General features: G+C 42.2%; 1 protein-coding gene across 3 annotated transcripts in view; it reads left to right on the top strand.

Moving 5' to 3' along the window:
* The window catches only part of ATL1 (atlastin GTPase 1), a 177547-nt gene that overhangs the window by 140222 nt on the left and 23507 nt on the right, over window positions 1-13818 (top strand). The window contains exon 13 of one of the 3 annotated variants that reach the window (XM_069208686.1): window positions 2-16. The exons of the other annotated variants lie outside the window; for them this stretch is intronic. Coding sequence (XP_069064787.1) covers window positions 2-16 — 15 coding nt within the window. The remainder of the gene's footprint in view (window position 1; window positions 17-13818) is intronic. 3 annotated transcript variants of the gene reach the window in all.

Raw genomic sequence — 13818 nt, 5'->3', positions numbered from 1 at the left:
GGGGAGCACTAATGAGGTAAGTTAGTTTATTTTCATGCAGAAGCAGCTTTTGATAAATGTGCACAAGTCGTGTTATCAGTTTATTAGAAACGCCTTTAATACGAAAAATATCTATTGCCTATTGAGTACCATTGCATTTATAATTCCATTACACAAAGTATACGATGAATACTGAGTTTCCTTCGGGTTGGCCAGTCATAACATGGCTTAAATAACTCCCTTCACTGTACCACCTTTTATATTATCTCAGTTTATCAAGAGCATCAAAACGCCTAATATTTTTTATATTTTTCCGAAACATTTCCAAACAGGTATTTTGAGAATTACGCCATTGCCTTTACATCTGCTACCTTATATTTTAATAAAAGCACCTGTTAGCGGCTGTTAAACAACTGGTTAATGTTTTCTTTTTTTTTTTTTGGGAAAGACATCAGAACATTTAATTGAAGCAATCACAACGCAGCAATATAAATATCTAGAAAACATCTTTAGTTAAGCAATTCAAATATTGCATAGCAAGTCATAGGTAGGTTATAATCTTCAATGGAGTTTATTAATCGTAAAAGGAAAAAAAACATTTGAAAATATTAATAACACTTAACAACAACATCCCTTCATATCACCAATGCATAACCAGATGTGTAGTTAAAAGAACCCCTTCCTAACAGGCTCCCAGATTTTTCTCAGTTTGCCCCGCCTAAGGTCGTTTTGTAAGACTGCCAATTCCAGCCTACAAAGAAATACAAATTCCTGCCACTGGGGTGGGATCTGGGGCCTCCTTCTGAAGCAAAGTCATATCAGTCAACAAACCTGCTGTTATAGCAACAACAAAAAAAAGACACCTCTTCAGATCGGATGAGACACTAGGGCCCATATTATGCGTTTTATTGTGCAGGGCAGCACAGCAGGTCACCTTGCTGCGCTGGCCTTTCGCCACAGCGAATGGGCAGGAATGCGCTGTATTTGTCCAATACGGCGCATTTGTGCCCTTTCCCTCTGCGCTGGTGTCCTTTTGGTAGCATAACACCAACTAACATCATAGTGCAAGAGTGCCTGCGTTGCATGAAGGATTGCTTTTGTGCAGGGAGGGACAAGGAGAAATAAAGATATTTCTCCTCCTTACGCCTCTTCTGGGGAGGCGTATCTTTTTGAGTCATTCCTAGATCTACCAGGTTTGATCAATCTGGAAATGTGTCAAACACCATGGTAGTTTTGTGGTAACACCCACACAAAGCCCATAGAACACCTCCCTTGAGCAGAGTAAGGCAATACAGCGATTTGCATTGCCTTACTCCATAATTTTGAAGCCATTCTAAGCCCTGCAAAGTGGCTTTGCGTCGCTTCAAAAATATGACTTAGTAGTTTGCGCCACGCATGTACCACATTGTGTGGTGCAGGTATGGGGCAAATCGCTCATAAATATGCCCTATGACGAGGATCCCAATATATTGGTTTTAGGGTGAAACTGGGCCTATGCCTTCAGAAATTGATTAATTAGATCAAAAACTTTATGCCCAGTATGGGATAATATCACAGGCCTCAAACGTATATGCTGTATCCGCACAAGGCTTGCAACAAGGAAAACAATTCAATGTTTCCCTCATTTATGTAGTTTATACGGTGTATAGTATAGATCATAGAATATTTATTTTTTAAATGGGTCATGAGCCGGGAGACATTTAAGATACTTTGGGACAGCTGATTGGTATGCATTATTTCGGTGACAGATATTTTATAGTGAAGATTATGTGACCAACTAGCAGAAAGAGCCTCAAATCTATTTCTCGTACTCGCGTTGCTCGCCAGAATGGGATAAAATGTATGCACATATCCATGTCTTGATAGTTTTATTATAACTCTGCAGAAACTAATTACTGGCCAAGTTGATTGCATTAGGTTAGAGGCAGAAGAGAAATTCTTTTAGTTGTAAATAGCGAAAAATCCTATTTTGAGGATCCCATATATAAATTTGTTTATGTGTGGGCCCATAAAGCTAATATATGCAGGATCCAGCAAAAACTTGCAATCAAAGGTCCATCGGCATGGGGATATGACATTACCCAATTTACTTGCCTTAAATAAATATTGACAATGGATTTTGATCCGACACAATCCTATGATTAAATTTAATGGACAGGGAGCATAATATGCTGTGACTTGCGAAAAACTTATCTATGCAAGAAGATGTTCTGTATGAATTAGAATGAAACTTTAAAGGCAGTGCCCTCTCAACCTCTGGGAAGCCTAACAGACATCAATAAGATAATGTGTATCAAGAATTTGTTTCAAAACTGCCCTAGACTTTCTCATGTGCCAGTGACTTGATTTGCAAGGTGCTGTTAAATCCCCCCTTCCCCCAGGTGAATATTCAGGTTAAAAACCCCGCAGGTGACACTGGGTCCTGCCAGACACTGAGCTCACCAAGAAGGAAATGAAACATTATAGGTCAATCCATATGTGAAGCATTGATTACGTGTACTGTTAGTTGTAAATTGCCATTCCCTTCACGAGTAATCAACCATCCTCCGACCTGTTAAGCTTATCCTGATGGGTAACTTACTCCCTCACCATGGCGGTTAGCCCAACCCCTGTTCCAGTTGCAGCAAGGTTATGATAACCTAGACTACTCAGTTTATGAAGTTCACCAGTAGTGAGATGAGTCTCTTGGACACAGAGAAGATGGGGGTTCAGTATACTTACTAACTCTAATATATCTGATCTTAGCAGTGGAACGCAAGCCATTGATGTTTCAACTAAGTATGTGCACATCCTGGCATCGACTATTGGAAGAATTATTCACAAGTGAACAAAAGCTTTTTCTTAGCATGGCATCAAATGTTAAAACTTCATCCTTCTAACCAATTATATCCCTGCAACCTCCCCAGAATTGCTACATTTTGGCACAATGTCCAGATTGACTCTGTGTCACTTTCCCTCTCCAATCCTTTCCCTGAAATGCCCGTCCTAACCCTCCATCACCCGCAGAAACCCATTCACATTCCCGCCCTGCTCTCCCAAGTAGGTGTTTGACAGCTTTGGTGTGAGCCCCCACTGTTCCCACCCATTATGTAGGATGGCAACCCGAATGACAACAAAGCTCACTCCAAGACTGTATTACAGAAAAATAGCCATCATAGGCCCAACTTTTTTCCAAATTCAATTGATTACAAAAGAAAATAAAGGAAAATAAAGGGAAGAAGAAAGAAATAAACAAACTGAAAAGAACCCTAACAAGGCAAGAAGATTGAAATGTGCCCTTAAACAGCTCTATGTGTAGCATATCAGCGGAAAAAGGCAAGTATAGATCTGAAAAAACAGCAATTTCTCCAGTCTCAGCACATAAAGGCCTAAACACAAAAGTTAAAGCAAATTGTAACTTGAAGAAAGGAGGGAGAATCTGTTGCTACAGGCACATTCTGCCCATGCTGGACCATTCCACAAGGGGGTCATTCCCACTTGTGTTTAGACCTGGCTGAGATATCATTGATTGTACCTCCTGCTGAGTTTCATTGGTAGAGGTTAAGTGAACTCCCCCAGGATCTCATGACCGCTCATCTGCCAATAGTTCCCATATTGTCAAGGCAATTTTCTGTGTTATTCGCCTGCTGGAATCCACCATTTCATAGAGCGCCAAGGGGCTAGCCCTCAACCCTCTCCTATTGTCTGTGCACCATGTTCTTCAATTCCCTCCTATGGATCGAGCTTGGGCATATAGTAATAAATTAAGCAATTATTCTTCAGCAATTGGGCAAAGCCAACACTTTGCATTGGTAAATCTGTTATCCCATAAAACCATGCAACTCAGTAAATTAATCTGCTGGAATTGTATCTTCATATAAACCTTGCATTTGTAAGGGTTCAAGCTAGTGAGAAAATACAGTTGGATAATAAATAAGCTGTAGGTCAATCTTCCAGGACGTGTCAAAGTGACTTAGGGGTTGTTAAGAGCAACTTAAATGGGATATGAACTTTCCCCAATATTATTTTGCTAAATCAGTAGAGCCTTTGACCTGTCTGGTGTGGAAGACATTTCATGGTTGAGGGGCACAAGATGATCAGGATACTTTAGCAGGAGGTAAAGGTGTGTAGAGGATTAGACTGGAGGGATCACTATAGTTGTGTTCAAGCCTGAAAATTAACTAGACAGGGTTGTTATTCTAAGATTTATGCTTCCTAATCTTAGTGCAAATATCACACTTTCTGTCAAGGAGATCAGATCCTCGGGGCTTGCGCATGTTCCCAACATGTCCATCTCTTGGCAGCTCCAAACTCCACTAGTTATATAGCACAGAGTTAAAGAATGGCCAAGTGGGGGAATGGGTTTTGGGTTGGGAACAGCAGGGAAGGAGACCTGTGGAAGCAAGAGTTAAACAACACAATTGCAAGATTATTCACAATGACTTTCAATAAGTTTTGTTTCAAATAAACACTTATGCTGAAAACATGAATGGCCTACGGCTTCACTATAACTAGGCCTCAAGAATCTAGGTACCTGGAAATCAAGAAAGTTTATGCAAGGTTTTCTCATGAACATTCCAGAATTAACATATTATATTTTGAACAATAAACTCTCTCTAAAATACTTCTTAGAATAATCTCTGCATTGTAGCAAGAATCAAAGGGCACAAGTTTTTTTTCTCTGCATGAATGAACTGTACAAGTACCATGAATAACACTGCTACCTCGCTCTCTGATTAAGAGTTTTAAGACTCAAATGCTCAGGAAATATTATGCACCTTAATCAAACTGCACATCTAGGTTTCAATGTCTAGAAATGATTGCGCACTCCGCTGATCTGTATTTTAAAAGTTAAACACCAGGAAAGAATTGCGCAAACTGTTGCCGATTCGGAATTCACTATACAAATGCCATGACATGATCGCGCACACTGCCGATCTGAATGCCAAGAAGTAAATGCCTGGAATGAATTGCGCAGACTGTTGCAAATTCTGAATACACAATACAAATGCCATGAATACAATTGCACACACAATTTCAAGTTTAGGCCCAAAACTCGAGTGTCCCTGGAAAACGGAGTCGGGGGCCTAACCCGACCTCGGCCCTGCTTGAAGATCACCAAATAAACAAGGGCAGGCCTGAAAATGACTGGATAGGCCTCCGGGACAGGAGCTCTGGAAAATGCTGCTGTCTGCACCGGGACCTCTGAATAGTGAGCACGTGGAGCTGGGCTGGCTCCCTTATATAGAGCCAAGCCCCGCCCACGAGTCACACCCAACCATGCTGCAAGAAAGGCTTCTAGAAAGTCTTAGAATAAAGGACCACACCCTGTAGTCCTGCAAACAAGCCTTGCAAATGAACAATGATTTACAAACAGCATTAATGACTTTTCAAGGTAAAAGCTCTGCAATGCAAAAGGTTAACATACTGCATAGAAACATAAAGCATGAAATATGCCTTTGCATAAGGACTGGGTTTTTGCATTTACGTCGCCCGTAGAGCGTGCACTGTCCTGATGTTGATACTTTCCATTGCAGTGAATGAGTCTTCATTTTAAATACTGAGTTTGCAAATATGCTTGGACAGTTAAGAGGCAAATAACACTGATACTATGATATCAATGCCAATGTTCATATCAGAAGAGATTAGTTCAGTTACCGGTGAAGTTTTATGGACACAATAACAGTCTGCTGAGGACTGCTGTATACTTCTGTGTCTGATAACTGGAATGACTATATATATGTATAGTGAGGTAAACAAGACACAAGTAGTTGTGGCACTCCTGCATCTGAAGGTGATACATTGTCAATATAGGAAACCGTGGTGGGTGAAAGGACTGGCTGCCATACATGGTATTATCTCATATTTAACAATCACATGAAAAGGAAGCAATATGAACACGTGCATCAGTAAATGGTGCTTAACAGCAAGCACATTATATATCAACAACTGATTCATGAGGTACACTGAAGCTACCGGGAAGGGAGCTGTAGTCAGACAAGTGTAGAAGGACTGTCTTCTGCCAGATGTAGCACTGCTCAAAGATTCACAGTAGCCGACAGCTAACTCCTAGCCCTGCTGCAAAGACCGAGAAGGAGGTAGGGGAAACATGGCTGCACATAGCAGAATTGGAAATCTGTCATTTTTTACCACTTGATGTAAAATTCAAGTGGAACGCAGATCCAGAATATCAACTATCGGACAAACAACAGATAGACAAGAATCTGCAGTCCAAAGAAGTTTCCTAGAATACTAGCTAGCAGTGAGATCCGCTGAAGGCCTAGCTCCATGGAAGCTCGATAGTTGCATGTGGTATGACATTGCTTGCCTATAAGGGACCTTTGGGGGAAAAAGCAAAGAAATACTAATGTCAGCATTACGAGAGGTTTATGAATGGCTCAAGTAGTTCAACTCTTTCCAGTAACAATAAACATCTGTTATTCAGCACCTAGATACCTACGGGTCATGTGCGCTTTACAAATACACATGTTATGTTATGTTTTGTAATGTTATAATATTACTGACCCATATGGAACCTCCATTGGTGGAAAACACCTCCCCATTACATGGTGGACTATGGGGATCTACATAGAAATAGGAAATATCCATGGGAATCAGATTTAATGGCTCTGCAGGATCCTGCATGATTTGCACCGCAAGATTTTGGCTGCGTTGTGCTGTTGAAGTCACTGAGGTAAATTGCGCACGCCCACTTTGTTTTTGTATCAAGTATCAATGGTGATCCAAATGGGCCCAGTAACTGTTGATACCAAACCCATCAGCGATTACAAGTAACTCATAAGGTGGGCTTACGTGTTGTGATAGGAGAGACACCAAAGACAGCCAAGTTTCACCCCACTGATGAGATCTCACCTTTCTGCCCACTGGACATTAACCCAGTTTACAAACAGATGAGGAGAATTTGTATAAGTTCATTGCAACCGGATTGTTGCCAAAAAAAAAAAAAAAAAGAAAAACAGAGTGGCATTCTATTTCAAAGGCAGGAATGAGCAAAGGTTGAGCAAGACTTGCGGATGATGGACTGTTGGAGGAGCCAAGATGAATAATTCATACAGTTTGTGGCATATTCCAGTCTTCGGTGCTCGACTTTTGAATGTTTAACCATTATGCATATCGCAGTACTCACATGGTGTCATAGTAAAAAGCAGAATTATGAGGACTATATTTGGTTCACAGCATGAATCATATTGAATAAGCGTGTGGCGCGTTTTATGTTTTTTTTTTTATGAGAAAACAAATTAAGAGACTACAGATTTTTTGCAAAAATAGGTAGTCTCCTAAAGCAACTGAAAATTATTTGAAAAACGATGTACAGTTGTGTGCAGTCGCCGTCATATTGAGATCGGTGCGGGGCCCATCATCTTGAAAATGTATAGGGTTTTAACAGGGGGGGCCTTTTTCACAATACCTGTCATTTATTTCTATTCGTCAACCACATCCTTTGGAAGGTAATTATACAGGTAAAATACAAAGATACATCTGCATTAAGAAGTGCTTCCGGATATACTTTTCGGTATCGTACCAGAATACTGAGTTTAAGCTAGCACACCACAAAAATAAGGTAGCCAGAATATCGACTACAAAAGTAGTGGGGAGATAAGTATATTCACTGAAAAAACTCAGTTAAAATCTGAGTTATGTTTGAGGTTCAGAAAAGCAAAACCACTGAAATTCACCAGTTATGTTTAGGAAAGCACACAACACACACCATACCTCATGGTCGACAGTCATGTTGTTCTCCGAGGTGAACCATGCATGCGGCAACCACGCATGCCTGAACAACGCGGTCGGAACAACAACTGCGTTGTTTCCACGCATGCCTTTACAACGATTTTTCATTATAAAGGCATGCCTAGTAAAGGCATGTGTGGAAACGGCATGCGTGGTTGTCCCATGCCACCCCCACCCTAAAAACAGAAATACCCGACCCCCAAACCCTTGAAAACTACTGCGATACCCTTACACCAACCCTGAGACCCAAAGCCGACCCCCAGCCCCAAAAATAAAACAACCCAACCCCTGAAAACACAATTACCCCAACCCCTCCACCCCAGCTCCTAAAAACAGAAGTACCCCGACCCCACACCTTTGAAAACTACCCCGATACCCCCCACCCACCCTGAGCCCTAAAACCAACTCCACCCCAAAAATAAAACTACCCAACCCCTAAAAACCAAATTACCCTGACCCCCCCACCTGCCCTGAATACAAAATTACCCCACCCCTGAAAACCGCGTGTGCATTGTTCAGCACTTGTGTGGTTAAGGCAGAGAAAAAGGCATGCATTGTTCAGGCAAGCGTTGTTCCGCTTGCGTGAACAACGCAGGTGTGGTTCTGGACGCGTTGTTCCGGATCTTTCCCATTCTCTAGCTGTTTTTTGTCTCTGCCACTGCTAAATATGCATTTTGTTCATGGCTGTTGTCCATGAGTTATGTCGTCTATCTGGTGAATTCCTAAACATAACTGGCAAATTTTCAGTGGTTTTGCACACCTCGACCTCAAACAGAAGTCACTTTTCAGTGAATTTCGTTTTTTTGATGAATTACTTATTTTATATCCCCCACATTACACATGTTAAGGTAAGGCCCAACTCTCCATGGCCACCCAACCCATGCGTCACACAGCCTTTGGCTGTGTGTTGGGGAGGTTGGCCGTATGATCTACCCTGCAGCCAGGCTGTGCAGCCAAACTTGAGTGGGTGCCCAACCCATGAAATGCACAGCCTTTGGTCATGCTTATCGCGGTTAGCCATAGGGCCTGCTCCTGACCTGCTGTGCTGCCCACTTCACATGGGCATTGGCAAAGATTAGAGGGGGTGGGCACTGCGTCCTACCTCTTGCCTTCCAAGCCAGACACGTACTTTAGTGTTTAGCTTTGCTTGAAACTCGCAAATCAGATACAAAATGGCCATCGAATCCAGCACCTAAAATGCTGCAAGAAGTGTTTTTGGGGCTCATTGTGCATTTTCCACATCCTTGGGTATCCAAGACTACTGCCCTGGGTCCGGCTTGCCATGGCTATGTAAAATTGTGCTTCACAGCACAAAACTCATGAGTTGGACAAGACTCGAGAGTTTCAATATGGCTGAATTTTTTTTTCCAGCCCAAACCCAGTAAATCACATTGTCTTAAAATCTGAACTTATGATTAAATGTGCATGTCAATCCTGTCAAACAGCAGGGATATATAATGGTCAACCTTTTAAAGCTTGCGCTGCACCTTTTAAAAACACTAATATCTCAAAAATTAATAACCAAATTCATACCCCACAAAAAATACTTTCATGTCATGTTTGGTGTAAAGTGGTTCGGACTGGAGATGAGAGCAAAATTTCCTGTAGTACCTAAATAGGCAATTGCACATTTTTTCACCCAATGGCTTTTTTCCCCTAGATCCATCTACACTGCATTTAGCTGATGGAGTTAATAAAATGATAAGTTTTGTGCATATCAACAGGCTGAAACGTAATATAGGCAAGACAAAAAATGCCTCTTATTGGAAAGTGTGACTCAAACTTAACTACACACCGTCTTTCGACACTGTGTAGTAAAATATTAAGTCTACACTTAACTCAATATCTACGTACCTTGAAGATATATGTATAGATAGGCAAGGTAGGTAGATGTTGAGTTAAGAATAGTGACTCCAGTATTGGAACTTGCATAGATTAACATGCTTGAATTTCCCCCATCATTGAGATGGGAGCCCCCGGTAACATAACAGCAATGCAAAGCTAACTATATATATATATATATATAAAAAAAAAAATAAGAAGGCATTTGGCCCTTCTATTGTGCAACCTATTATAGTCTATTTAGAGAAAGAGACCAAACTTGTCTATCAGCCAATCAGGCTGCACTACCATCTAGAACACTACTGACAGGAGCTCCAGTCCCTCAGATCTTCTACTGCATGTCGTGTTAGGGAATCTCTACTGAGCTCTGCTCAGTTTTTCCTGTTTGGATACTTTTATCTGCTATTTCAGCTTGGAGTTCTCACAGAGCTTCTCCTCATAAGATTTTTCTGTGCTGACAAATGTTTCTTTTCTACCATATCAGACAAGGAGAAGAAAATCCTCTTCAGGACCTGTAGTACCCTTGGAAAAAGAGGCTCCATTTAGAGGACCCACATAAAGACTGCATCTATTGCCTCTATCCTGATCATTCTGCCAATGATTGTAAAAACACTGAAGGTTAGAGAGGGAAGGCTGCTAATATGGCTGAAAAACTTAAATGCATGAAAGAGCCTGTTTCTGACTCAGACAGTGAGGATTCTTCTTGGTCTTCTAAAAGATCTCATAAGAGGGAAAGGTCTCCCCGTTCAACAACTTCCTCGTAGCAGCCCAAAAATGCCTTAAAAAGACCACTCATGGGTCTTACAAAGGTCGCAGCCCTTTAGCATCTCCCCAGGAAGGTAAAACCTCTTCAAGAAAGGAGAAGAAAAGACATGGCTACCTCTTCAAAAAAGGCTTCCAAGTCATCTTCTGAACCGCCCACATCTCCACCAAAGGACAGACATCCTTTTAAGAACCGTCCTCAGCTCCACCTGCTGACAGACCGTCGGCGAGTATTCCACCATCGAGAAGACGGTGTAGGCGACAAGAACATATACAGTGGCATCTTCGACGACGACAACCACAGTTACTACATTGTCTACCAACCCTTCTTTCTCATCGGCATCATCCATGTCGACGGTGCCCATGACTACACCGTCGACGGCTCCATCATCGATCCCCACCTCTTTGCCACAACGGCATCAGCGACAACACTGACGACACTCAAAATAAAAATCACTCACCCGTCGATGACAAATATATTTAGGCAAAAAACTAAGGTTTATAACTCCAGTGCACACCTCTCCCACCTCTTATACCAGCTCACCTTTTAAATGAAGAAGATTCTTAAGAGGAGGGACCCTTTAGGATTGCTCATAGTCCCTCAGAATTATACATTAAGTGCCAAGAAAAAGAGGAAGAATATGAGGAGGAATACGACCATCTCATACCAAGAACAAATGGTTTGTTTTCCTGACTTTCTAATTTCAGACTTACAACTAACGCTTTCAGATTATTGAAAGCACTTTCCATCAGAGCCAACTCTTAAATGGCAAACATCTGCTATGACCACATCTCCAGCTTCTCCGCCATGTATGCCAGCACAGAGTCCTATGTCATTGCTAACATCAACAGCTTCTCCGCCATCTATGCCAGCACACAGACCTATGTCATTGCAAACATCGATTCGACCACGTACACCCCTTCTCCATGATCCAGAGAGCGAAGTGAAGCACATACTGAATGGGATGAATGCCTCACCCCTACGCCATCTTCTCCATCACCTACCCAGTGGACTCACCACCTGAAGACATTGGGGGTTTTCACAACCTGATGCAAAGAGCTGCTAAGAGGTTTGCACTCTCCATGCCTACCAAACAGATGGACTGTTTCTTATAGGATTTTAAGGAACCTCTCCAGAAGAGTGTAAGGTCCATGCCTACTGTCAATTACATCTGGAAGAAGGCCTAAAAGTTATGACCAATCCGGCTTCTGTGATGGCGGCTCTTCCACATCTTGATGAAAAAATACAAAGCCCCGGAGGATGCCCCACCTTGCCTGACTGGTCACCCAAAGCCCGATTCTGTAATCACGCAGGCAGCCCAAAGAAAATCCAAGAACCCATCTGCCGCGATCTCTGCTCCTCCAGACAAAGAAGGAAGGTGCTTAGATAACATTGGAAAATGCTTTTCCTCGATGTCATCATTATTATGTTTGAGCAGCAAATTCTCTGTATGTCTTGGGCAGATATGATTGACAGTTCTAGGGTGACATTGCCCCATAAAAAGGCCAGCTCCCAGAAGATCCTAAGGTGGAATAAAAAAAGTTTTTGCATGAAGGAGAGCGCACGTCACCGCAAGTATAAACTGCGCTAACACTGCCTTTAGACAACTACCAGGATCTGCTGTGCTCAGGAAACAGGGCTGGCTTAATGCTACTTCCTTTAGGCCTGAAGTGCAAAATAAAGAGAGGCCCTTTTTGGTAAGCATGTAGATGAGGCACTTCAGTCAATAAAAACAGACACTGATACGGTTAAATCGTTGGGAACTCTACAGTTCAAAAAACTGCCCTTTTGTGGGGCCAGAGGACGAGGTATGCCTTTCATGTAGAGGAGGCTTTCAACAATACAGATATCCCTCCTGCAACAGTTTCGATCCCAATACTCCCAGAAACCACCACCTCAAGCGGCCTAAAACAAACCTATGCCTAGAGGGTAATCAATACATCAGGAAAATGAACCTGGTCATCGCCAATGACCCGCTCACGGCTCCAGCTACTCATCTCCCCATCAATGACAATAGAAAGAAGGATATCCGATTCCATCAAAAGATGGCAAGAAATAACGTCGGACTGATGGGTCCTCAACCTTGTTCAATTTGGGCATATGCCAGAGTTAACTCATTCACCGCCATTAAACCCAAAGATCATCTCCATTCCAAAAAATCTTCATCTACTCAAATTGGAGATCAACACAAAGTTGCAAAAAGGAGCAACAGAAAGAGTCCCTTTTATGCAGCAAGGGAAGGGGTTCTACTCATGTTTCCTTCTCGTTCAAAGAAAAAGAAGGAATAGAGGCCTATTCTCGATCTCAGGGACCTCAGCAAATATCTAAAGAAACAATTGTTCCACATGGTAACATTGCAAGATATTCTCAATGACTAAACCAGGTGGATTATATGGCAACTTTAGACATGCTGGATGTATATTTTCGCATCCTCATCCATCCTTCTCACAGGAGATTCCTGAGATTCACAGTAGCCAGGAGCCAATTCCAATTCAGAGTTCTTCCTTTCGGTCTGAAATCAGCCCCAAAAACATTCACAAAATGCCTGGCACCTGTAGCGGCTTTTCTACTGAAACAAAAACATCAAGTATTCCCATATTTAGATGATTGGCTGATAAAGGCGGACTCCAAACAATCATCAGAGGAATCTACCAAAGCCTGTGTTGCCCTCATAAATGAGCTAGGCTCCATCCTGAATTGGAAGAAGTCAAATCCCCAGCTTTCAAGGACTATAACCTTTCTTGGAGCAAACCTCAACACTATGAACAAGGCTTGCCCCACAGTAGAAAGGTACGTCAAACTAATGTCACTAGCAAAGGTGGTTCAGAAATAAGAGCCTTTCAGGATGCCTATACAACTCCCTCTTGGGAATGATGACTGCTTGTATCCCACTGGGTTCCATACTGTTGAATTCGAATGTGACCCCTTCAGGAAGAATTGGAGCTCCAGTGGAGACATGCATCAGGCTCGTACTAGGACATCATCAAGGTCACTCCAACTATGATACAAGCTCTATCTTGGTAGACACTGCAAACACAGGTTTCAGCCAGTCATTCATTCCTTGCTCAACCTTCTTTGTTGATCATTCCCACAGACACTTGCCTGGATGGTTGGGGAGCATACCTTCAAGACTTACAAGTCAGTGGCAAATGGCAGACACCACACAAGAGCTGTCACGTCAACCTGCTAGAGCTCAAGGCACTATATCTAGCCTTGCAGGCTTTCCTTCCCAGGATGAAAAACTCTGTGGGTGTCATACAAACGGACAACACCACAGCAACGTGCTACATAAACAAACAAGGAGGTACAAGATCACTTCTACTCTCTTGAGAATCACAAGAAATCCGGAAATGGTCCATCTTTTGAGTACAGCTAAGAGCAGAACATGTCCCAGGGAATCAAACCGAGATAGCAGACACCCTAAGCAGACTAGGTTTTGCAGACTAGGTTTTGCATGCCAAAAGTGGGAATTGAATCAAGACCTAATTAATCAGATATTCTCG

This window comes from Pleurodeles waltl, chromosome 9, assembly GCF_031143425.1.
Source record: "Pleurodeles waltl isolate 20211129_DDA chromosome 9, aPleWal1.hap1.20221129, whole genome shotgun sequence".
Classification (NCBI taxonomy): domain Eukaryota; kingdom Metazoa; phylum Chordata; class Amphibia; order Caudata; family Salamandridae; genus Pleurodeles; species Pleurodeles waltl.
Note: the sequence above shows the minus strand (reverse complement) of the source record. Positions and strands in the feature narration are given on the sequence as shown.